This window comes from Amorphotheca resinae, assembly GCF_003019875.1.
Source record: "Amorphotheca resinae ATCC 22711 unplaced genomic scaffold M430scaffold_12, whole genome shotgun sequence".
Taxonomy (NCBI): Eukaryota; Fungi; Ascomycota; class Leotiomycetes; order Helotiales; family Amorphothecaceae; genus Amorphotheca; species Amorphotheca resinae.
The window spans coordinates 183,178-207,278 of NW_020194482.1; the positions used below are offsets into that span (position 1 = coordinate 183,178).

At 50.9% G+C, this 24,101-nt stretch overlaps 8 protein-coding genes across 8 annotated transcripts; 2 read left to right on the forward strand and 6 right to left on the reverse strand.

The window, feature by feature from the left end:
* Positions 1 to 742: 742 nt before the first annotated feature.
* On the forward strand, positions 743 to 2,797 carry M430DRAFT_146468 (hypothetical protein). The gene is made up of 2 exons (XM_024863011.1): positions 743 to 1,545; positions 1,596 to 2,797. Exons 1-2 carry the CDS (start codon positions 976 to 978, stop codon positions 2,625 to 2,627), a joined length of 1,602 nt encoding a protein of 533 aa, XP_024717282.1. The 5' UTR covers positions 743 to 975; the 3' UTR covers positions 2,628 to 2,797.
* Positions 2,798 to 3,487: 690 nt separating this feature from the next.
* On the reverse strand, positions 3,488 to 4,372 carry M430DRAFT_30893 (hypothetical protein; the record flags this gene model as incomplete). Its single annotated transcript, XM_024865988.1, has 5 exons — positions 3,488 to 3,627; positions 3,679 to 3,862; positions 3,968 to 3,997; positions 4,120 to 4,165; positions 4,329 to 4,372. 5 exons carry the CDS (start codon positions 4,370 to 4,372, stop codon positions 3,488 to 3,490), a joined length of 444 nt encoding a protein of 147 aa, XP_024717283.1.
* Positions 4,373 to 5,209: 837 nt separating this feature from the next.
* M430DRAFT_109416 (hypothetical protein) lies at positions 5,210 to 6,611 on the reverse strand (the record flags this gene model as incomplete). Its single annotated transcript, XM_024861274.1, has 3 exons — positions 5,210 to 5,256; positions 5,329 to 6,354; positions 6,401 to 6,611. The coding sequence occupies 3 exons, from the start codon at positions 6,609 to 6,611 to the stop codon at positions 5,210 to 5,212; spliced, it is 1,284 nt and encodes a 427-aa protein (XP_024717284.1).
* A 586-nt stretch (positions 6,612 to 7,197) lies between these two features.
* Positions 7,198 to 8,757, forward strand: M430DRAFT_61380 (hypothetical protein; the record flags this gene model as incomplete). The annotated part of the gene is made up of 4 exons (XM_024868923.1): positions 7,198 to 7,296; positions 7,344 to 7,348; positions 7,395 to 7,956; positions 8,006 to 8,757. 4 exons carry the CDS (start codon positions 7,198 to 7,200, stop codon positions 8,522 to 8,524), a joined length of 1,185 nt encoding a protein of 394 aa, XP_024717285.1. The 3' UTR covers positions 8,525 to 8,757.
* Positions 8,758 to 8,861: 104 nt separating this feature from the next.
* M430DRAFT_22360 (hypothetical protein) lies at positions 8,862 to 10,130 on the reverse strand (the record flags this gene model as incomplete). The annotated part of the gene is made up of 4 exons (XM_024864679.1): positions 8,862 to 9,066; positions 9,142 to 9,720; positions 9,869 to 9,980; positions 10,085 to 10,130. 4 exons carry the CDS (start codon positions 10,128 to 10,130, stop codon positions 8,862 to 8,864), a joined length of 942 nt encoding a protein of 313 aa, XP_024717286.1.
* An 812-nt stretch (positions 10,131 to 10,942) lies between these two features.
* Positions 10,943 to 13,375, reverse strand: M430DRAFT_22361 (hypothetical protein; the record flags this gene model as incomplete). Its single annotated transcript, XM_024864680.1, has 2 exons — positions 10,943 to 12,225; positions 12,271 to 13,375. 2 exons carry the CDS (start codon positions 13,373 to 13,375, stop codon positions 10,943 to 10,945), a joined length of 2,388 nt encoding a protein of 795 aa, XP_024717287.1.
* A 1,016-nt stretch (positions 13,376 to 14,391) lies between these two features.
* On the reverse strand, positions 14,392 to 16,986 carry M430DRAFT_109437 (hypothetical protein; the record flags this gene model as incomplete). Its single annotated transcript, XM_024861277.1, has 2 exons — positions 14,392 to 15,023; positions 15,102 to 16,986. 2 exons carry the CDS (start codon positions 16,984 to 16,986, stop codon positions 14,392 to 14,394), a joined length of 2,517 nt encoding a protein of 838 aa, XP_024717288.1.
* Positions 16,987 to 19,098: 2,112 nt separating this feature from the next.
* Positions 19,099 to 20,396, reverse strand: M430DRAFT_69454 (hypothetical protein). The gene is made up of 6 exons (XM_024869429.1): positions 20,210 to 20,396; positions 20,043 to 20,077; positions 19,972 to 19,979; positions 19,745 to 19,878; positions 19,423 to 19,694; positions 19,099 to 19,369 (listed from the first exon to the last, which is right to left on the reverse strand). Exons 1-6 carry the CDS (start codon positions 20,271 to 20,273, stop codon positions 19,208 to 19,210), a joined length of 675 nt encoding a protein of 224 aa, XP_024717289.1. The 5' UTR covers positions 20,274 to 20,396; the 3' UTR covers positions 19,099 to 19,207.
* Between the last annotated feature and the right edge of the window lie 3,705 nt (positions 20,397 to 24,101).

The window sequence follows — 24,101 nt, forward strand, 5'->3', positions numbered from 1 at the left end:
CTCTATTACCTACTGGACTTGTGACAACCGGCAGACATGATAGGAGAAGGAGTTTTGATCGAGTAATACAGAGGAAATACCGTAATAATGATCGAGTAAGGTAAAGACGTGTATTACATAAGGACGGCTCGTCGTCGTCGGAAGTCGCCTAAGTGATGCCTCAGGCAGGAAGACGCATAAATCATCATCACTTCTTGTCTGAAAAGATAGAGACATATACGTTCGAGAGGAAAACTTGAACACCATTATGTTCACAGTACAGCATTTGCCAATCGTCGATCGTCGAGTTGACCATGGAGATAGACGTTGGAAGAGATGAGATGAGATGTCGGCTCGGCTGCTCTCCCATCTTCGCCTCGTCGTGCCGGCTCCAGCAAGGCCTGGCCGGTGGCTCCCGGGGCAAAGAGCGGATCCGTCAACACCAACACCAATACCACCAGCCTTCCGCCCTAGCCTCGCAACCCGCGAGCTAGAAAACACACAACCGTCCGATTCTGCGCGCCTTTCTGCTCTGGTCATGGCTCTGCCGACTCAGATTATTATTCCCGCGGCAGCGAGACCGGGAGCCATAAAGGAGAGGTAAGGTGGTAAGGTAAGGTAGGCAAGGAGCGGGCTGAGGCGGATATGGAGGGGCATTGTGGATACGAATGTCTTCCAGGCCATATCTGCACCCCACAAGATCAGACCCTGGCCTCCTCAGTTTCGTTCTGTCAACGTTTGTTCCTCTCCCCTCTCTTTCTCTTCTCTTATATCCTCTGTTTCTTGCTGTTATTCCCCCCCTGATCTCCAGAAAAAAGCAAAGAAAAAAGATTCCCTTACGGTATCTGCCCTGATATCAGCCTCGGTCCTTATCTGGTCCCACCCCTCGACGCCAGCGATAAGCATCTTCCGCCTCTAAACCTACCTATTTATATCCTGGAAACGCCTTGATTCGTCTTTCAGCCTCTTCCGGCCCCCTCGTTGAACCCCCTTGCGATGTCTGCCACCGATGGCTCGACCCAACAGTCTTTCCCCCCAACTCCCACTCACACCCCACCCCACGACTCCAGCACCCCGCTGGTTGTCCTGGTCTCGACTCGCGCTGTGATCTTTGACAACGAGGACAACCTTGTCGTTTCCCCCGCTACCCTGACTCTCTCCCCGCAGACCGGCACCATTGTCTCTATCCTCCCAACTATCTTGCCCGCGTCAAGTTTTCCGCCAAATACCACTTACATTGACCACACCCCGCATCTCCTACTCCCAGGGCTTGTCGACGCGCACGTACATCTCAATGAGCCGGGGAGGACAGAATGGGAGGGCTTCGAGACTGGCACCAAGGCCGCCGCGTCTGGAGGGGTTACAACGGTCATTGATATGCCCCTGAATGCCATCCCACCCACCACAACCGTCGCGGGGTTGAACGAGAAGATCAAGGCTGCGCAAGGTCAATGCTGGGTCGATGTTGGATTTTATGGAGGCGTAATTCCGGGGAATGCCCACGAGCTTCTCCCGCTTGTGGAGGCGGGTGTGAGGGGATTCAAAGGTTTTCTTATAGAGAGCGGGGTGAGTAGCCCCCGCCGTTCCAAAGATCATGAGATTGACATATGTGGTAGGTTGATGAATTCCCAGCTGTGTCCTCCGCCGATGTGGCACTCGCCATGACCACCCTCGCAAACACGCCCACTACCCTGATGTTCCACGCCGAAATGATCCCACCCTCCACCGATCAAACCTCCCTCCCTCCAGTGTCCCCCACGGGATCCCTATCCTCCTACGCCACATTCCTATCCTCACGTCCTCCCTCATTCGAAACCTATGCCATCGAAGAGGTGATCTCGCTTGCACATCTAGCCCCTGAATTACAACTACATATTGTCCACCTCTCCGCCATCGAAGCCATCCCCTTGCTACGAAAAGCGCGCGAAGATGGAGTCAAGATAACAGCAGAGACCTGCTTCCACTACCTCGCTCTCGCCGCCGAAGAAGTTGCCGAGGGCGACACGCGACATAAATGCTGCCCGCCCATCCGCTCCTCCTCAAACCGCGACGGTCTCTGGGCCGAACTCACCCACCCCAACTCGGTAATCCAAACCGTCGTCTCGGACCACAGCCCCTGCACGCCGGAGCTGAAACTCCTCCCCTCGCACCTCAGCCACGGGTGCGGCTCCGGCCCCGTGAAGACGGTCAACGGGACCATCCTAAGCCAAGAGCAAGCCGACGCTCGCGAACGCGGCGACTTCTTCTCCTCCTGGGGCGGCATATCCTCAGTCGGTCTAGGGCTCCCCATCCTCTGGACCACAGCCCAATCCCGCTCCCCCTCCCTCAGCATCGTCGACATCGTGCGTCTCTGCGCCGTCAACACGGCGCAGCAAGTCGGACTCGGCCACCAGAAAGGCGCTCTCCGGCCGGGCCTCGACGCCGACATCTGCGTCTTCGACGACACGGCGCCGTTCGTCGTCGGGCGCGAGCAGCTCCTCTTCCGGAACAAGGTGTCGCCGTACCAGGGCCGGGAGCTGCGGGGCGTCGTTAAGGAGACGTGGGTACGGGGTACGAAGGTGTTTGAGAGGGGCGCCGTGAATGGGGGGTTTGTGGGGAAGGGGGGACAGCCGATTGGGAAGTTGTTGTTGGAAAAGAGGAGGGTGTGATGGGTTTCTCCTTCTTTATACTTCGCAATCGCATATCTCATAGCCATCTATCCTATCCTATCCTACCTATCTACCTATCTATCTATGAAAGCATGCAAGCATATAGGACTCCCGCTCGAGCAGGACTATAGTAATCCATCTACCCAAATAAAACCAAAAAATTCCATCCCACCATCCATCATCATCATCATCCATCCATCTCCAAATCTGGATTTGTGTAAAGATTCCATGCTATGTATGTCTGTGTGGTTAAGGAATGAATGAAGAGAGTCACGCGAGGTTGGATACATGGCAAGTTGATTAGGTAGGTAGAGAGGAGAGGAGAGGAAGGGGAAAGAAAAGTTGGGAGAGGTTTGAGGTTTGAGATTTGAGATTTGAGATTGCTGGGAGGGGGGGAGGGGGATCGGATTGGATTGGTTGGTTGGTTTGTTGGTTGATATAATATGGATTGGGTTGGGCTTTGGAGAAGAAATGGGTCGTAGCTGTGGGATTGCAGTCGAGATTTCAATCATCCTGCGACGTAGGCGATGTATACTTGACCACCAAGGGAAACATGCAGACAAAATCATGATGCGTAAGGGACAGCGGTTACTGGAAGAACACTGCCCATTAAATGCAATACGGTCATCTATCCCGCCCTTCCTATGTTATCTCTCCCCTGGCTGCCCCTACATCCCCAGGCAACCATCCTCCAATGTCATGAAGCACGGCCACGCAGCGCACCCTCCACCCTCTACTGCGTGCCTCGTAGGGAAAAACAAACAGGTCCATCCATAGTTCAAGTATTGACGCCAGCTAAACCGTTAACGCGATCGAGAGTAGGAAAGGTCTGTCCACCATCATTCAACGGAGCAGGTCGACTAGATCGCATATTTACGGGTCCATTCGCGAGCAGTGGCTTCGTATCGGCTGCGGTCGGTCTTGTAGACGTGGGCGATCTCGGGGACGAGTGGGTCGTCGGGGTTGGGGTCGGTCAGCATGGAGCATATGGAGAGGAGAACTACGACGGGTCAATGTCGATAGGTCGTAAGAGTGGGATGGGGGGGGTTACCTTTGGAGATTGTCAAGGCTGGGGACCATTGATCACGGAGGATATCTAAACAGATAGAACCGTTGGAGTTGATGTTGGGGTGATAGATCCGAGTGGTGAAGTTGACCTTTGGTGGCTTGAAGGGGTAATCGGTAGGGAAGTGGATCGCAAGGAAGAAGACACCGCCAGAGTATGGTGAGTCCGACTACCATCGAGGTCAGCATTGGTGATCGTGTCATTCTCGGCCTCTCCGCAGGGATCGATCGAGGATTCCCCGCATCCACGGGCAGGCTGATAAGGCCACACTTACAGGTCCCATGATGGTAGCTTGCCAGTGAAACTATCGAACGCATCCAAGTCAGTGTATGTTTGTGAAGGTATTTTGATACCTGCGACGGGGGGGTCTCATGGGATGTGGGCTGGGAGGTGGTCGGAGATGGGAGCGGGAAGGATGAGACGTACCAGATCATCTCCGATAGGGCCAGCAGAGCAGGAAGACGGTGGGTCACTACAGCACAGAAAGAATCAGCCAGATGTCCATGTCGAGGTCGTCGAAGTCGAGTCGTAGATGAGGTTATTGATGAATTTGCAGTGACCCCGCTTGTTGGCCGACGACAAGACACCCCACTTCGACAAGGTGGGTGGCGGTGAGGGAGAGGCTCTGAACGTACCGGCCGAGATCCGTGAGTTCCTTGTTAATTCTCTTCAGCGCCATGTCTGTGGTTGTGTGAGGATTTGGGGAGTTGTGGTATCTGGGGTGGGGGGGGTGGTGGGGGAGTCGAGGGTGTTTGTGTCGAGGACAGGAAGCCGGGAGAGAGCGAAGTTCTATCAGCAGTTGTTAGACACTAAAACAGGCGAGCGGCTACGCTGACGGGAGCGAGGGAGGGGTGACGGGGGGAAGGGAGGTTGGATTGAGGGCATTTGCAGAGGATGGGGATGTGCGAGATATTGAAGGGAATTTATACCAGTGGTGTATGGTATTCACTATCGCGAGAAGAAGTGGGAGTTGTGGTGTTGGAGGTTTTGGTGTTGAATGGAGAATTGAAAGGATCAAGGGTTGGGCGGCTTTGAAGGGAAGGGAAGGGAAACGGAAGGGTGGCCTCAGGCATCAATAGTCTAGCGAGGTGATGACTGATGCATCGAATTATTGTCAAGACAATTACATACATACCTTATGTGTATATCTACATATATATAAATATTGAAAAATATATATAGAGATCTGTCTCAAGAATGAAGAGAGGGAATGTGATTCCTATCTCAGATCTCTCTTCACATTCATCTTCCCCTTTGTCCCCTCTCAACTACCCATCCGGATGCATTGACCATGACGTCTAAACCTTCCGAACGCCGCCGAACGCCAGTCTGGACTCGATAGCTCCAGTCCAATAATGCAAATCTTCTCGATTCATTACCGCCTCACATTATATGGTTGGTCAGGTATATGGTTGGGCAGGGAAAGAGAGGGTTTCAATCTTGACATGTTCACATTAGATTTATCTGCGTATCTTGTCTGTCTTGTCTTCCTTCTATATCCTTCTAGACCCTTTACCTATGCAAACGCTTGAATTCCCGTAATCGCCCGTCCGAGGATCAGACCTGTGGCTGTGTCAGCTCACGTACCAGATAGATTCCCAAGGAAGAGAGAAGAAGCAAAAAGGTAGAACTTACTGTGAATATCTGACTGGCCTTCATAAGTCTGGGTAACGAATAAATTCGCCACATGCCTTCCAATCCCGTACTCGTCGCTCACGGCATTGCCACCAAAGATCTCTTGCAGCACCCGCGCATTGTGGAGAGCCCGGTCGCAGTTCTGTCTCTTGATCATACTGATCATCTCGGGCGTGGCCTTGCCCTCGTCCTTGAGCCGGCCGACTTGGATGGCGGCCACCGTACCGTAGGCGGCATCCGTGACGGCGTCCGCCAACTTCTTCTGGATCAGTTGGTACTTGGCCAGGGGGTTCCCCTTGAACTGCTTCCTCTCCAAGGCGTATGTCCTTGCCCGAGCGATACAGTCCTCCAAGGCACCGGTCATGCCCCAGGCGATACCGTACCGGGCACCATTCAAACATGTGAACGGGCCTCGCAAGCCCTCAACGTCAGGGAACATGTTCTCTAACGGTACAGGACATTCGTCGAGCTGGATCATTCCTGTAAGCGAAGCTCGAAGGCCATTCTTGTTCTTGATAGCAGGTGTCTCTAATGTCCCAGGTGGGCAATCCTTCCTCTCGACCAAGAACCCCTTGATCTTCCCCGTCTCACTGTACTTGGCCCACACCAATAGCACATCGGCTATAGGAGAGTTCGTAATCCAAGTCTTGGCCCCTGATATCGACACGTATCCCTTCTTCGTAGGGTGGGGTTTCGCCACGGTCTCCATCGATCCCGGATCACTTCCATGATTGGGCTCCGTAAGGCCAAAGGCCCCTAGCAATTTCCCCTGGGCCATCAGAGGCAAGAACTTCTCCTTCTGCTCTGCCGTCCCAAACTCGTCAATGCCCCCCATCGCCAGAGACGACTGGACGGACATCCCGGATCGGTACCCGGAATCGACGCGTTCGACAGCCTTTGTGATGAGCCCGGATGCAACACTCGACACGCCCGCACAACCATACCCCTTGATGGTAGCTCCAAGCAGACCTAGTTCGCCCATCTCCTCGAGGATCTTCTTGTCGTAGTTCTCGTCCCGGTATGCCTCTGCCAGAAAATTAGCCACGGTTCCCAGATGCAGCAAGCCACTTACGAAGCACTCGCGGAAGCATGCGTTCCTGGCAATAAGCCTCAGCCGTCTCCTGGATGGCCAATTCCTCCTCCGTGAAGAGGCTCTGCGTGTTCAATGGGTCCTGCCAATTGAATGGATCAGGGGCAGAATGAGCAGCGTAGCCTCTGACTGCAGCTGGCCGCGCTGAAGAGGCCAGCTGCCTCGCAGATGTGCGTAGGATTGATCTGTACATCTTGATCCGTGGATGTTTGACTGACAAGTAAATGGGCACGCTGGAGATCGTCCTGGGTTGTCACAACAGGGACACCGCCGATGTTTTTAAGCTACCAGGGAGCAGTTAGCCCAGCCCCGCAGCGGTTCCCCAGATTCCATGCCCGAGGCAATGCAACCCGTGACTTTCCCGTTTCAAGGGCTGGCGTGTCCATTGGGGAATCTGGGGAAGCTGGGGAGGCTGGGAATAAGGGGGAATAAGGAGGATTATCCGGGGAAACGGAAGAGCAGCCCAATGAGAAAGCAGAGACGTGAATGAGGGGGGAAATGGTTGTGATTCTCTGGTTGAGAGGCCGGGAGATCTCTTTTCCTCGTGACATATTCCTCCCTCAGGTGCCGATGTTGTGCCTGATATATAAGGCTGATATCACGCGTGGCTTTCTTCATGCCTCAGGCTATAATTACCTGGTTGCTGCCACTTAACGCGGGAGCGCGCGCTTCGTCACGTCACTCTTCAGTTTCGCGTTCCCCTTCAACCTCTCCAGTTCCAAGTTTTTCTTTCACCCCACGCGAACATACACAGCACCGGAGAGCAGAATACCGCCAAGATGGGTATCAAACAGCTCTTCTCCCTGATCAAACAGGAATGCCCAGATGCCTACAAAGAGGGCGATATTAAGACCCATTTCGGCAGGAAAGTAGCCATCGTACGTCCACCTCCCCCTCTCCTCGCAATTGACTGACCAGAACCCAGGATGCGTACGAAACCACTCTCTCTTTCTCCTACAGGCACTCATATATATAGGTCGATGTCCATCTACAGCTTCCTCATCGCTGTCCGCTCCGGCGGCGAGATGCTCACCAACGAAGAGGGCGAGACCACCTCCCACCTCATGGGCATGTTCTACCGAACCCTACGCATCGTCGATGGCGGCATCAAGCCCGTGTACGTCTTCGACGGCGCGCCCCCAAAGCTCAAGAGCGGGGAACTCGCCAAGCGCTTCCAGCGCAAGTCAGAGGCTGCGGAGGGGCTCGAAGAGGCGAAGGAAACTGGCACGGCTGAGGAAGTCGAGAAGTTCTCAAGGAGGACGGTCAGGGTCACCCGGGAACATAATGCGGAGTGCCAGAGATTGCTGAAGTTGATGGGTGTCCCATATATCATTGCCCCAACGGAGGCGGAGGCCCAGTGCGCAGCTCTGGCGAGAGCAGGCAAGGTCTATGCCGCTGCGAGTGAGGATATGGATACGCTCTGTTTTGACTCCCCTGTTCTGTTGCGTCACCTCACCTTCAGCGAGATGCGAAAGGAGCCCATCCAAGAAGTATTTCTCGAGAAGGTTCTTGCCGGCTTGGACATGGATCGCAAACAAGTAACCTCCCTCCCTTCCCCCCTCCCCAACCTCAACTAATAACAAGCAGTTCATCGATCTCTGCATCCTCCTCGGCTGTGACTACCTCGACCCCATCCCCAAAGTCGGCCCGCAAACCGCCCTAAAACTCATCCGCGAGCACGGCACGCTCGAAAAGCTCGTCGAATCCATCCAAGCCGGCAAAAGCAAATACGTGCTGCCGGACGACTGGCCATTCGCCGACGCGCGCGAGCTCTTCCTCAACCCGGACGTGCGGCCCGCCTCGCACCCAGAGTGCGACTTCAAGTGGGAAGCGCCGGACGTCGAGGGCCTCGTGCAGTTCCTCGTCACGGAGAAGGGGTTCAGCGAGGACCGCGTGCGGGCGGGCGCGGCGCGGCTCTCCAAGAACCTGAAGACGAGCCAGCAGGCGCGGCTCGAGGGCTTCTTCAAGCCGGTGCCGAAAACGGCGGAGCAGCTGCAGACGCTGAAGCGCAAGAATGAGGAGCGCAACGAGGAGAAGAAGAAGAGGATGAAGGAGGAGAAGAAGGAGAAGGCGAAGGCGAAGGCGAAACCCAGGGGGACGGCTTAGTTCTACCATCCCCTTCCTCCTTCTCGTCTTCTTCTTGTTCCTGTACCTATATCATATGTGTGTATCGAGCATCGCATGGGACGCATGGCGGACTGGGGAAACGGCGTTTCATTTCCTTTTGTTTCGGTAGGGCGGAGAGGCGTTGGAGCGTCCTGCTTGCTTGCTTGCTTGCTTAGTTATCATAATGAAATAACCCATTATGCATATAAAAAATGGGGAAAAGCAATGCGTTCTAATTCATCTATCTGTCTCTCTATGCCACTCCTCTATCTATTCATTAGTCTAATCTTTATCCATGCTACACAACCCCCCCCCCCAAAACACCCAAAAAACCAATCTACAATCCACAATCAAACTTCTGCTCTACTTCCCTTGTTGCATTCGCACCCATAGCCGTATTCGTCGTCAAGAGCGGCACGCTAGCACTAGTCTTCAAGGCTGCGCGGGTAACATCAGAGCGTTTGCAGACCATGGCGACGAGGTGGACTTCTGTGAGCTTGTCGTCGTTGCCGTGATGATGATGCAGGAATTGGTTGTAGAGTCTGGAAAAAGGAAGGGGAGTGTGTTAGGGTATATCTCCTTTTTATTTTTCGGGGGGAGGGGGGATAAAGACATACTCCTCAAAACTCCTAAGATTCTGCTCCATCTTCTCAAAATCAATCTTCTTCTCGCGGGTCTGCTGCTGCTGATCTAGCTCCACGCCCCCATTCATCATACTTTTCAAGATACGAATATCCGAATACGATTGTGCGATCAGACCACTGAGAGGGGTGAGTTCGAAATCCGCTTTTTGGGGGGTGGTCTTCTTGTTCTTATTCTTGTTCTTGTTCTGGTTCTTGGCTGAAGTGGTTTTTTTTTGGCTTCTTGGATTGCGGAAGGAGGAGGAGGAGGAGGAGGATTGTGGGGTTTGCGATTGTTGAGAGGGAGGAGAGGTTAGGAGCTGAGAGGTGGAGATGGAGGTGCGGAGCGGGTGCTGCTGGGTGGTTGGCATGCTGCTGCTGCGCTGGTGGAGAGAGGGTTGGGAAGTGGAAGCGGAAGCGGAAGCCGAGGTGGTGAAGCTAGGCGTGCTGGGTTCGAAGGGTAAGGAAGGGCTGGAGGCACGAGAGTAGACTTTTCCAGGCTTGGTGATAGGTTCGTGGGGAGTGGACAGTAGTAGATTTGGTTGAGAGGTGGATGTGAGGGGTGTTGCGGTACCACTGTGATGAGGCCGTTAGTATCTCGTTTCTTTCTAGGACCTGACAAGGTCATGGACAATAGAATGTGGTCTGATAATCAAGAGGAATTGGGTGGGCATGGAGGACTGGATTGAGAGGATCCGAATGGGAAATGGAAGTGTGGACATACGACCCAGTGCGATCAGAACCCCGGCTGGACTGCAACTCATGGCAGCTTCTGCGGTCCAGTTCTGGACTTGGAGAGCGCAGAAGACGATGCAGGGTTGCGAGGACAGTTGGGACTATATTACCATTAGCATAGGCTCACAGATTCTCTCAAATAAAGCATCCATCCCTCTTTCTGTTCTCTCGAGGGTTTCATGAAGGGGGCAAACGCAGAACTTACAGTTCGGCATCTCCTGCTCCGGTTCCTGATCACGGATATCCTCCATGATTCCTACTTTTGTGCTTTCTTTCTGGTTCATAAAGAATCTCCTTCACTGTTTGCTTCCTCCCAGAAGACCCTGTCGGGATCCGTCCACTTGAATGGCGGTAGAGACCGTACTCCCAGACGTCCAACTCAAGACGCGTAAATCTAACTCAAGGTACAAAATCCAAAGCAGAGATCAAAAGGGGATCAGAATGGAGGAGGTAAAACTGAATCGAAGAGGAGATTGGGGATCCAACCGGTGTGATGTTCTGGGGAGGAAATGGAGAAGTTCAAGAGATGGAGAAAAAAGGAGAATCTGGAGATTTATATTCCTCTTTTCTCACCGTCCCAGGGCAAGTGCAGGAGACAGATCGCCTGCTTATTAAAGGTCCGAGAGGAAGTGAATGAATGTTGCAGAGTTGCAAACGCTGCCGCTTATCCTTTTACTAAGGAGGACAAAAAGGGAAGCGAGGACGAATTATGCGAAGTTGGTTGAATGGATGAAAAGACCCAATTCTTCAAAAAATAACAACATTTTGCTTTCTTGAGGCTTATTCTTTATATATCTAGTCAACAGTTGCCGATATTGTGGATGCAAGGAGTATTTTCATTGAAGTGTTCCTGGGGAACCTGCTCTATTTATACACGCCAAGCCCATTATGGTGCAATTCAACTGAATTTCTGCATCCCCAAAAAACCCTTGCCTCTTCGTTCAGGATGGACCCTGATAAAATATTTCAAGCAAAATTCTGCTGTGTCACTCGTGGCATGACCTGTTGCTCAAAGCCAAGCTCGGGTCAAGGACTCGAGTCAAACCGTGCTACTCTCATCCCATCACATAACAAGACACCACGCTCTATCCTGATTTTCCATTGCCGGCATATCTTGTCCAGTTCCCTGTGGCCACAATACCCCCATCAACCCCGGTGTAGAGCCAAGCTTGCCAACACCATCATCAAACTCAACACCATCATCAAACTCAACACCATCATCAAACTCAACATTATCTTCCAACAGACCGTGAATAATCCTATTATATTCATCCCTTCTCGCTATCAAGGACGTTTCCTTTTTCTCCAGTAATAAAGCGTATTGTAAAAATTCATCCCTTTTCGCTTTCAAGGCCCTTTCCTTTTTCTCCAGGTTTAAAGAGTATCGTAAAAGCTCGCCATATTCGTTATCCTTCTGTCTGTTCTCGCGCTTCAAGAGAGATTTCTCCTTCTCCAACCTCTTATACCCGTCCACCTTTCTCTCCCCACCCAAGTTCTTGTTTTCATTCTGCAGAGCTCTATCGGCTTGTAGCTTCTGGGTTCTCTGGCCCTCGGTATCCTCCGTGCACACCTTTTCTTCATTCGTCTCCTGACTCTTGTTATCTCCTCCTAACTTCTTCACCTCTCCAAGGGGATCTTCTCGAATCTTCCTGGTTTCCCCTATCTGTTTTTCCAACTTCCTAATATCCGCACCCAACCTCTCAAGCTCTGTACCCAGCTCCTTCTGCTCTCTTCTCGTCTTCTCATCGCGGAGCTTGAGCAGCTGTTCAAGGGCTGCAATATTATCTCCGAGGAAAGAAGACTCAATTTTCAAGGCTTCGTAGTGCTTCCGGTAGCTTAGTTCTCCTTCCATGACTTCGCTCCCTTCCGGAAGGGGCGCCGACGTGCGAGAGCGTTTGTCTATAGCAACGTCTTCGGCATGGTGAGATGGATCTTCGCTGTACATTGCATCTTCAATATTTTGGAGGATCTTCAACAGTTCGTTATGCCGAGCTTCTGCAGTGGTATTCCAACTATCGATAGTAGTACCCCAATTGTGACAGGCACTGCTAGTGACTTTGGATGTGAAAGGGTCTTCGTCAGGACGACTTCTTTCAATTTTCTGTAGACCTCCAAGAATACACCGCAGCATATTCGAAGTCTCTAGGTCCACCACAGGTCTTTCATGGAGGGATAAAAGGAGCTTCTCAATATGGTTCAGTCGGCTATTGAGCTTATTCTTCTCTTCGACCCCAGTTTCTTTGACTGGAATGGCCTTCGATTCGTGATATCTGGGGAGGTGAGAGAAGGTATTAAATCTGAAAAGCCGGCGCCTTTCTGGAGAGAAACTGTTATTCGTGATAGAAGCTGAGAACAATTAGAATAAGTAAGTATCAGTTTGACGAGACTTACACTCGACTCCTTGTTTAGCTTCTTCTCCTCCATACCCCTCCATCAAATTCGTAATACCCCAGGTGTTCGAGATCATGCCTTTGATTGGTGCCGGCGGGATGTACTCCATACTCTTATCATCATTGCCACCTTCCTCCACCGCAGGTTGCTCACCCAGAGTCTTGGCACTATCTGCGGGTATCTGCTTCTGCTTCTTCAACCAATCCGCCAGATGCAAGTCAACTCCCACCAAACTGTATATCACTATGGACTCTTGAACAGCACCCAGAGCTTCCAACCCCGAACTATCCCTAGCATTGCCTAGAAGGTCTGCAACCCTAGAGACAAGGCTATTGAGTTGTTCCCAATCATGCAACGAGCATTCGTCATGCTCTGTTGTCTCGGAGTGCTCTTTCCATAGATTCACCAAGTCCAGATGGGCACTCACAAATTCGTGTCGAACGGACTTCTCCCTCAGATGCGCAATGCCCAATGGGCTCAGCTCGCAGCCTGGCCAGTTTGAGACAATCCGACGGACTTTTTGCAGGATGGCGAAGTGTAGCGCAGAGTTCTCCAAGACTCTCAGGATGCTCCCATCATTCGCTAGTAGGCCCAGCATCTTATGATCGGGATGGAAAAGTTCTTCGCATGACTTGGAGCAGAGGAATCCTTCCTTGTCAAAGATGATCGTGTTGGCGTTGGTATCTCTGGCGACGTTGCCTTTGGCGGTGATATCCCCAGTAGCAGTGTCCTCAGCGTATACGACCCCAATAACATACCCATCCAGCTCTCCCCCGGGCATAAGGTCTCCAGTAATCATTATCCCATTTCCATGAGCCAGCTCAGCCCTGAAATCTTCCAGATTATTCCCCAGAGCCAGCATACCCTGACTCTCCAACGTCTCTAGACTGGGGTTGTGCTCACCCTTCCCACCCCTAAGCCCCAGCTTGAAAGAATACTCCTCTTGGCCCTTCTCCGCAAGACAAATACCTTTGAGCCCCTCAAGCTGAAGATCACCCGTCTCAGTAGAGCCCAATAGGAGATCCGCGCCTCCAATCTCGGTACCCAGCGTGCTGTAGCTCTTCTCCATCTTTGTGAATGGCGAATCCACCTCGCCATCCGACATGGACCTCCAAGAGAAATCAGGATCGTCTAGTAACTTCTCCATCTCAGGACCCAATAGATCTGGGAACTGATCAGCTGCATCCCAGGTAAATTCAAGGAAACAAACATACCTCTCACTTTCTTCTTTTCTTCAGATCTCGATTCGGTAATGTCTTCCTCTTCAGCCCCACAGACTACTCAGTGCTTGATATCGTCCAGTCTTGCTTTATTTATCTATTCTTTTGTTGTTTTCCTCATGCGTGAGAGTGGCAAGAACCAAAGCTCAGCATCTTTCCAGAAGAGAAGTGGCAGGAGTAAACAAGCGAGCGCCCTCTCTCTCTCCCCTCCTTCCGTCTCTCCCATCTCAACTTCCTCATTAGAAATAAAAGCGTGTATGAATAGAAGAATTATGCAGACTTTATCCATAAACATCGAAACCCCTTTCTAACATATATTCTGTTGGCAAGAAAAGAACCAAAAGGAGCAATCGGAAGAGACAACAGGCAGAGATGGGGACAGAAACATTTCACATTTCACGCAATGCCAAGGGAAGAGAGGGAGAGGTGAAGGATTCATCTATTCCTTTCAATCAAACCTGACAATTAGGCTGGGCTCACTATCCCCCTTTCACCCAAAAGTTCTAGCTTACATGACCCATCCTCCTCTCTGCCGCCTCGTTTGTATTTCCTTATCCCAAGACCTTCCTGCTCTTCTTCCGTACAAAGGTGTACCAACCCCATCAATCTATCTACGATATTGACAGAAACCAAGGAAATTCGTGATTAAAAGAAAGCCTCGCTCTGGATCCTTGCGGCGAGTTTTGTTGTGTTTTTTTTTCGAGTAAGGCAAGAAAAGAAAAATGAACGACCGAGCGAACGAACGAACTAACGAACGAACGAATGAATGACACGCTGACGGATGGACGCTGAAATGGTATCATTAATGCTCCCCCGCTTCGCTCTCAACCCCCTCCATACCCTGCTCCTTTCATCTCATTCGTAGTTTCTCCGGCCTGCTAGCAGGTCAAGGAAAAATACTCTACCCCCTCGACATCTCCGCTGGACTCGAGACCTTCGGAAGCGGAGGCAGCTCTTTATCCAAACTGGACCTGCCGATCGTCTTCACCCCCTCCCCATTCGAATTGACCACATCTTTCCTTGGCGTAGGTGGCCTTCCATCCACCCTATCTTTGGGGGGAGTCGGAGGCGTGTCATCTCTTTCCCGACTTCGTCCGCTTCGGCTTCCTGTGCTGGACGCCTCCCCCAACTCTTCCACGACCGGCAAGATCTGTCCCTGCATGCTCCCAGTGCGATCAGCGCTCGGGCTCCTGATCGTTGACAGCAATCTTGGGTCCGGCTCATCTTCCAGTCCTCTTCTCTGTTCACTCTTCATCGCTTCCGACTCAGACCTCTGACCCGTTGTGTTAGTCGTTGCCGGTCGATGCGTTGGCTGGCTTCCACTTCTTCTCCTTGCCGTTTCCGAGACGGATTCAGGGCGGGTGTGGATGTGAGCGTGGGAAGAGATATGGGTGGTGAGTGGTACTGCTGGTGGGGGTTCTCTAGCTGCTTCTTCGGGGGACTTGGTGATGCTTTCGATGAAACGAATGAAGCGGTCTCCGTACGGCTCAGGTGCTATGGGGGAGATTTGTTTCTTGTCGTGAGAGAGTCCCTCTGTTCCATATTAGCCTTCCTTTTCTCTTATCATTCAAATCAAGTCGCTCAACAGGGAGGAGAAAGGGGGGTACGCACTCCACAAATGCTCCAACTTCTTCACCGCCCCATAATGTGTCAAACAATCAATAATACTCAGAAAGAAGATCTCATCTCCCGGGGAATTGTCCTCGTGGGTAGCTCTAAAGCCGCCATCATCACTATAAAATATAAAGTCTCTCTTCGCAGTATTTTCTTCCATCTGGTCCGGCATCCTAGAGCCGGTCTGGCCCATCGGAATCGGCTTTTCCTGTTGAATCATCTGTCGCAATTCCCGAGCTTTTCTTAATGTTTCGAGTTTACTCGGTGTTCGCATGAGTATTCCCCTTTCCGGCAAGCTAGAGATATCATCGGCAGTGCTATCACCTCCGGGTTGAAAGACTTGAAGTGTTTTGTCGCGAAGGTTTTCTTGGTTGCCTTTTCTCAGATCGTGGATTCCGACCAGCATGCTATAATCCATGATCTTTAGTCGTTGAAGGAGACGCACATCTCGTTCCATCTGTTCAATGAATACTCGTTTTTTCTCCGGCCCAAATTCCAGGTACATGTTTCGCCGTAGCCAGTTTAGATCTTTGAGGGTCGCTCGAGGATTCTTCTCCAAGTCTTCTTCTCTGTAATCACGGCCTACAGTCGATCCTTTGAGATCGAATGTTTGGTGTATGTCGCGGTGCGGAGGGAACAGGTTGTTCATAACGACGAAATGGATCTTTCGACCATAAGGGATCTTCACCCTATGGAGCCCATAAAATTGTGACAGGAGCGTGTTGGGGTTTTCTTCAACGTGGTGGTAGTATTCCTTCAAGATCTTCCGCAGGAACTTGTGCTCGGCGTGGTGGATGGTCTTGATGATGTACTTGTAGTCCCGAGAAAAGTAGAAGAAGCTCCCACTCTTCCCCGGAGACCCAAGCTCCGACAGTATATACTTGCTCGTCAAGGACATTAGGTAGTCTGCGGGATCAAGCTTGAATTTTGCCCTCAAGTGTCGAAATACCCATGGAGCGTAGTCCTTAAACTTGAAGTCGTATTTGGCGGAAGGCGTCAGCTCGTTTCCAGTTATATCAAACGAGAACTTGTGTTTGGCTTCGAAATCCGCATCCGTCAACGGTCTATCAAGCTTCGCGTTGGTCCTCGAAACGGTGAATCGAATCCCAGTCAACATATTATATGCTGTAACCCAATTCACATGGTTCTGATCAACCTTTGTTCCGACAACTACTCGATCATCATCTTCCTCGTCTTTCCTCTTCCTCTTACTAGCTCGCTTTTGTCGTACTGCTTCTGCCCACCTCATCGCGTCTTCATCTGGGGGTATCTCGTCGTGTGGCATATTAGAATGTAGTGACTGTGTGGGTCGTCGATTGAGATTCAATGAGGCTCGCCTGACGCCTGTTGCAAACGCTGTAGGTGAGAATCTCCCGCTGGTATACAAGGCATCGTCGTCGCGGGAACTTCGACTTGGGGGGCCAGCTTTTGGCACTTGTAAAGTATGTCGATGTTTTAGTGCTCCAGCACCTTGGTATGGAAGAGATTGTGTTGATGGCGAAGGGCCGAGTGGTGGGGGGTATGCTGGGGGAGATGAAAATCGATGAGGTGGTTTTGCTTCATCTTGAGCTTGCGACTCGTTCAGCAATGGTGTTGCGGGTAGTAAGGAGGATGTGTAAGTTAACGGACCTGTACTTTGACCTGTACTCTGACCTGTACTTTGGCCTGTACTTTGGCCCGTGCTTTGGCCTGTACTTTGGCCTGTACTTTGGCCCGTACTTTGGCCCGTACTTTGGCCGGTACTCTGGGCTGTACTCTGGGCCGTACTCTGAGCTGTACTCTGGGTTGTACTTTGGCCATTTGAAGTTGGTAGCGGCGGTATTAGAATCTTCCTGGGGAGTTCGCTGTCTCCGTTTGTTGCTAGTTGGCGTCCCGAATCCATTGTGTATTCGAATCCGTTTGTAGACGCAGCCGAACTCCTATCTCCATTCGACAACCTTGGAACTCCGTTTTGGGATGCGGGGCTCTTCCTCCCATTCTCGAGCACCCCGTTGTATCCCCCGTTCACTGACAGCGTGCTGCCATTGAGAGACGACCTGTGATCCCAACTGCTCGCGCTCGATCGGCCGTTTGGTATCGAGCTCAGGCTCGACTCCAGCAGCATGTCCCCATTCAGCTGGGACCGGCCACCATCCAGGTATCCATCGGATTCCTCTCCTAGACTCCTCTTGATGGACGTATACGAGTGTGATCTGGCACTTCCATTGAGCTTCTCGCGGGAGTGCCGGACATGGCTGGGCAGGTCGAAGGGAGGACGACTTGGCGATAACGTGGGCCCCGTGTCACCGGCCAGGAACGATGGCATCTCGACGGCGTGTGGCATTCGAAAGACGGGCGTCAGGTGTTGCCACCTTATCGGGGTCGTGGATGGCAGGTAGGCAGTCGTCGAAGTCGAAGTGAGGTCGGATCTGCGAGCTTGGCGGCTGAGTCTGCGGAGGAGTCTGCGCGTCTCCTGAACAACGTCGAGGAGGCTCCCTTGGATGGTGCAAAAGGGGAGTCTGCGTCAGTGTCAGTCGAGTATATCGGCATGTCTCTTCCCAACGGGGGTCATCGAGGGCGGTTATTGCGCAGGGCCCTGATTCATGGAGGGCTTTGTTATTCGTCGTCGTGCAGCGTATGAGTTCGGATTTAGCGTCGGATTGAAGACAGGGACCTGGGACCGCCAGCTCAGGATTTCGTATGCGAAGAAGTGATCAGGGATCGGAGGGGACGCACCACATCTGAGCCGTGGCCGGTCCGGTGGAAGAGGAGTTGGAGATGCTCCAAAGAGCGACGCAATTTCACGAGGAGCTATTCGGAGACGTCCCCATAGAACCCGTGCTCCGGAAAACCAACGCCCATATGAGGAGGGCAGAGTGAGCCATTCCTGATTCTGAGCCGGCGCCGGATTATCGTTTGCCCGACCTCACTCGATGTTTTCCGGGCGTGGCTGGTGGTGACATCTGAGGACCTTTCATCTACCTACAGAGAAGCGCCCAAGTCTCCGTGCAAATCCAAAACAATATCGCCTTTATCTTGTTTGCAGGAATCCACCGAGGTCTAGCATGTAAGATGCCAACAGCAATGCCGCGTGGGTGAGCAATGAGAACCAAGGCTCAACTCCCTACCTAATCATGCGGATCTATAGCCACAACTGAGTGCGACTTTGCGCTTGTAATAGTCTTCAGGTGCGAGGCCAGTAGGGCGTAGGTAAAAGCCTTTCCATCCATCAATTATAACCTCTCCTCTATCCCCCCAAATCTCGAGTGTTTCAGTCGCAGGACCACACACTTGACCACTACCAGGCTTGCTAGAATCAACGCAGACCTCAAGTTCTTCAACCAACCGCATATCTATAATCCATTACAGCCTGTGGAAATACAATAATCGTACTCTCTAATCTCAAGATTCTGGGTAGTCGGTGAAATCCCATCATGAATAATATGATCAACTCCTTGTTGTCGTGTCGCTAGCTTCCCTCCCCCAGCATCTGTATAAAAGTCGAATATGAGGATTTCCGGTGGCCCCATAAATAACTTTGAAAATGACGCTTTGCAAATTAGGTTGGCTTCTAAAAAAAGGAGAGTAGTGCACTATTATTCTGTATACGTAACTATTAAGGCGCAGGGACCATAGGCCGGGACTTTCGGGTGTGGATAACAGCCGTTTGAAATCATAACAACGCGTTCGAACCAGACCCCGGAAACGACGCGTCGTGATTACCACCTTGTCAGCCAAGTTCGACCGTGGTTCGCGCCAGTCTAACTTACACTACCGCAATTCACACAAAAGAAAAATCAAAAAGTTCGAGGTATTTCAAGTCATTCATTGATCCGCTATAAGTACAGCCAGCCAGCAAGAGTATCGAGACCAAACCTGAACCCATCCCATCCCATTCCAGCAAGCATCCCATTTTCCCATCGTCGACAAAGATAAATCTTTGAAGCAATATGTAGGAAGGAAACCCAGCCCACCAGGTCATCAAGAGGTAATCAGAGCAATTATTCCCCAAAACATAATATTCCCGCAAAAGCCCCCAATCACAAAGCGCGTTGTTCAGACTCCTTCAGGTCGCCACAACGCCAGTACCAAAAATCCAAGGAAAGCACAACTCTACAGCCCGCCTATGAAGCAGGTGCAGCAGCCTTCTTTGGGGTCGACTTCTTCGTGGCAGCCTTCTTCGGCGCAGCGGCCTTCTTAGCAGGAGCCGTCTTTGCTGTTGTCTTGGTGACGCGCCCAGACTTGGTCTTGCCTAGGACAGCTGGCTTGTCTGCCACAGCAGGACCCTGCTAAACCATTAGATATGTTGCAACATGGCGTAGTATCAAGAATCACTCACAGCCTTTGTGGCGGCAGCCTTCTTTGGCTTAGGTGCAGCAGCCTTTGCCTTTGCTACCTTGGGCTTCGTCTCCTTGGCCTCCTTGGCCTCTTTCTTGGGTTTGGGGGCAGCCTTGGAGGCAGCCTTGGGCTTGGCAGCAGGTGTCTTCTTCACGGTGGTCTTGGTTGGCTTTGCTGCGGCGGCGGCAGGCTTCTTTTCCTTCTTCTCAGTCTTGGGCTTTGCGGCAGCTGGCTTGGGCTGCTTCTTGGCAAGCTTAGTTCCACCAGAGCTTCCTGGTGAGAGTTAGAAGGTTGGATCTGGGGAACCGATGGAGAGGACGCACCCTTTGGTTGCGCGAAGATACCCTTTTCAACACCGGCCTTCAGAGCTCGGTTGAACAAGGAGTCGAACATGTTATCGGCGATGGCGATCTTGTTGTTGGCCTTGACATACTTCTTCAGGGCGACACGGCTGGAAAGTGGTCAGCGCGGGGTCATGATAAACATAAGACGCGTCGAATTTTTGATTCGATTCCCAGAAGCCGAAGAGATAATAGAAATGTACCTTGAACCATTGCGCTAGAAGCAAAGTATCAGTAAGAGATGAGAGGTCTTTCGCGCGTTGGAAAGTAAACAACATACATCCTTCAAGTTGATGATGGCATCAGTAATCATGTCTAGAATAATACGTCAGCCAAACACCCCATAAAAATGCGGAAGCCAGCATGATGTGCCCAGGAACTGCGCGACCAGGATGATATATGCGCGATCATAATGCGACGTTGTGGAGGAGAGAGGAAGCTGCTGACCTTGGTAGCTGGCGTGGTCCGAGGACGCGCCCTTGGCCTTGGGAGCTGCGGCTTTGGGAGGCATTGTTGTGTAATTGATATACTGTATTTGAGACGATACTAATATTAGATGAAGACGGATCGAAGTCAGAAATGGAAGCCGATTTGAAGCCTTGGTGGTAGTCGAAATGTGGTGGTTGTGTTTTTTGGGGGGGGAGGGGAGGAAAGGTCGAAAGTCGTGTCTTGAGCGGGGGATTCTGTTTATTATAGTAGCGAGGGAAAGCGTGGTGATCTGGGCGGCTTTTCGAAGGAAACATCTAAAAGTTGGGGGGCTAGACCGCATTTGGAACCGGTTTAATCGAAGGAGAAAACAAGGGCTAAACTTGCGCCTCGAAAAAGCAGAAATGATTGGTCGAGTTGAGGGCTATTCGCTCATCCTTGATCAGCAGACACACCACGCTCTGCCATCTCGATCCTTTCCCTGCGGCCACGCTGGATGTGCGGGAGGAGGGGATAGCTGTGCGTCTTGTCGGTCGCTGTTAGACGTGGCGATCCGTAGACTTTTGGCTGTCAAAGCTTCTTGGGACATTTGGATTTCCGGGTATATGTCTTCTGATATCAAGAGCTATCGAGAATGCAGACCACTCCATTGCGAAACGCGACCCGCGATGCCATATCAATGCTTGGACCCCCACATGCTCGTCCGATAAAACAGTTTTTATCATTATGGAGAGCTTTGTCATGCGAACCACCCCCTTGCGATTAAATATTGCTTTATCCGCTTGTTGTGGCAGCAAGCGGTGGATATAAAGTTGGGCGCGTGGCAGATCTCGCGGGTTGAAGCAATTCGCGATTTCACACCACCAACATTGAAACTGGGACTGCGCACCACCAACTCCTCTGATCAAGTCAATTCCTTTTTGTAAAGAGTCTGTGATGAGTCTATTTTGAAACTACATGATGAGAGACTCTCGCTTCCGTTTGGTATGGAGAGTTTTGGAGTAGTTTCGAAAACTCGTGTGATGAGGATCTCGCGAACTTTGCGACCGAGTCGAAGAGTGTTGTCAAAAGTCCCCACAAACTTATCATTTTGACATGGAAATTTCATGTTTCCATCACAGTGGGACTGAGATTCTAGTACAGGAATCCTTATTCTATGTTCTCTCTATTTATTCTTGACAAGTGAGCCAGTGTTGATGGAGTTCTCGCGATCCATCCCCTCACCTACAGTACATACTGTTCATAGGGAGCGCTGCTTTGGAATCGCCGTCCTCCCAGAAGCCATATTTGCAGTCTGCAGTCCCGCTCCCGTGGTCAATCGTGATGGAAGTTTCAAACAGATCACCGACGGATTTCTGAGAAGTGATGGATTCGAGGATGTGACGATACTTTGGTTCTGTAGCCGAACATGCAACCGACCGTTTCCAACAACACGCTGCTTGTGCCTGACTCAGGACGCTTTTTCTACGATTCTGGGTAAATCAAACTAGCTGGACGAAAGGTCCTCGTGCTACTTCTCTTTCTTTCTGTTTTCCATAGTATGAGTCCTAGCGCCTCCTTCCTTTCGTCTTGCTCATTGTTGGAGGTGTTCCGGATAGGCGGGAATGAAGTAAGTACGATCACAAATCACCCGACTACATGCTAATCCCATGCAGCAGAGATCAACTATCTATTTCGAATTGAGCTTCAGCTATTGATTCTCAATATATCCAGTCCCCCAGGCTTCTCATGATAGCTATCTACTCATCCATCTCGTCACCGTCAACCCGCAACCCGCAACCACCGACCACGACCAAATCTCCATCTCCCCTCAGGATAGTTCTGACCCTTCCTTATATCCCGAACCTCTGGGAAGCGGCATGCGACGAAAGAGTATTCTGGGAACCTGGCATTGCCTGTCCAAGTCCACTGCGCGAGCCTGTCCCCTAACAAATCAGCGCTGGGCCTCGGCGCAATGCAACTTCCTGACGTCACGTGGCAAAGTCCAATAATGAGATACAAGCAAAGACGCCATAAGACCTTCCAAGTCTACCTAGTCAAGGTTGCAAATTGCCAGATGCACATTGAGTACTCTGACGAACGCGAAGGGTACAGGAAACAGCTATATTTCCCGGAGTCCAGCGTGCTGAGCTACGTGCTAAAGCTGCCAGCATGCAGCTCCCGATACGGTTTTACAGAGCGCGTCCGCAAATACTAATTCCGACTTTTGACGGGAGACTTGAAGATTCCGAGGACGTACGGTGAAGGATGGAGTGAGGAGCGGTTTTTCACGTTGGACGAAATGAATGATCATATTACGTGGCGCGAGTCGATACGAATACCATTTGCGATTGCAGGATTATTCATTTATTGCGGATTTTCAATTATGCTCCTAACGCTCTTATCCCCTAAGATAATAGTTGACTTTGGAAATTTCATGAACAGGTATCCAACAAAACAGTACTCGGCGGATCTTGCCACGATGCTACCTACCTATTCGCCAAGCTCGTACGACGGCCTTGAGACTACCTCCGGAGCCATGCTACGAATAATGAAGAATAATATCCACGCAAAGAACTGTCCAACAACAAACCCATTTAATAACTCCAATCTCAGTAGTAAGAGGACGGTAAATATAGTCAACATGTCTTGATACGATAATTGGCCGGCGGAAATAGGAGAGCAGATCATGTGACTTCGTTTATAACGCGCTAAGCCCTTTCTGGATGCCTCGCAGCGTGAATATGCACTGGGAGCCCTTGAAACTTTCACTATTTAAGTAGGTACTGTAGTATTCATAATTCGAGTTATATTGTGATTCTGTATAATATGAGTTGATGTACAATTTTCCCCAGCCCGCTAGTCCGGGATCTTCATCAGATAAGGTAGCAAGCAACAAACTAGATGTGAATCAACGAGTTTCGCAAAAGAAGAAGCAACAAAGAGATCTGGATAGATGCTTGGTAGCTCACTAAAGAAAATGTATTAGAGAGAAACAACCATGCTTGTTTCAAGGCGTAAGATAGATCTATGACATGATCCCAGTGTCTTGAATTGGATCAGTTCATGTGCAAATAATCCCAAACTTAACACGGTCACCTTCCCACTATGGGCTGCTTGCCGCGGCTGGCTCTAGTAATACTTTATGCCCACACCTTCAAAGGACTGGGTTTGGTCCAAGAGCCACTAGTTCATCTGGCAGACATCAGGGACCAGGATAGGGAAAAAGGTACATTCAAAAGCGGAATATCGAGCACATACGACATTTCACTTGAAAGGCCAAGAGAGGTAGTTTGAGCCCTTAAAAGGTAGAAGTCTCTCCCGAGTGTGGCACATGGCGACTTCCGCGGTCAAAACTTCCCTGGAGCATAGTAGCAAGAGTTAACGTATTAAACTGGGGTCGAGATGACAAAAGCTTTGTGGAGATAAGGAGACATCAATATTAGGGTTTAGGGAAAAGACAGGAGTCAAAATCAAACAAAACCCCACGTAGTGGCGAAATCGCAACCACACCGGTCCCTTCGGAGTTTCATGTATGAGAATGAACTGACAGCCGAAATCTCAGATATACACAGATCCTATCTGGGAGTAAGTTTATCGACACATGATGAGGCCACCTCCACGTCAGACTCGATTGGTTTAGATAATTCATATCCATGGTAGATGGGCATCACGTGATACATATGTTCACTTCTCCACCTGATAGGCCTGACGGGTACCTAGTCCCGGAAGCTAACCCCACATTATTGGGGTGATTCTGTGCTTGCCCACGCCGCTGAGCTCATGTAGAATGTGTGAAGCAGATGGTATTTTAAAATGTCATTGAAAGCAGGAAACGAGATTTCTTGTTCCCAAACCCAACTTCAATTACAAATCAACAAGGGAAAAAAAGAAAAATCCACAAAAGTTATCCAAGATGTCTGGAACTCAGACA

Bases quoted from the DNA above. Each gene is read 5' to 3' on its own strand.
- M430DRAFT_69454 (XM_024869429.1), bottom strand. From the start codon at position 20,273: ATGCCTCCCAAAGCCGCAGCTCCCAAGGCCAAGGGCGCGTCCTCGGAC. The intron at 19,695-19,744 runs GTGCGTCCTCTC...AACTCTCACCAG, and splicing joins TATCTTCGCGCAACCAAAGG to GAAGCTCTGGTGGAACTAAG. The intron at 19,370-19,422 runs GTGAGTGATTCT...ATGGTTTAGCAG, and splicing joins AGGCTGCCGCCACAAAGGCT to GGTCCTGCTGTGGCAGACAA.
- M430DRAFT_146468 (XM_024863011.1), top strand. From the start codon at position 976: ATGTCTGCCACCGATGGCTCGACCCAACAGTCTTTCCCCCCAACTCCC. The intron at 1,546-1,595 runs GTGAGTAGCCCC...CATATGTGGTAG, and splicing joins GTTTTCTTATAGAGAGCGGG to GTTGATGAATTCCCAGCTGT.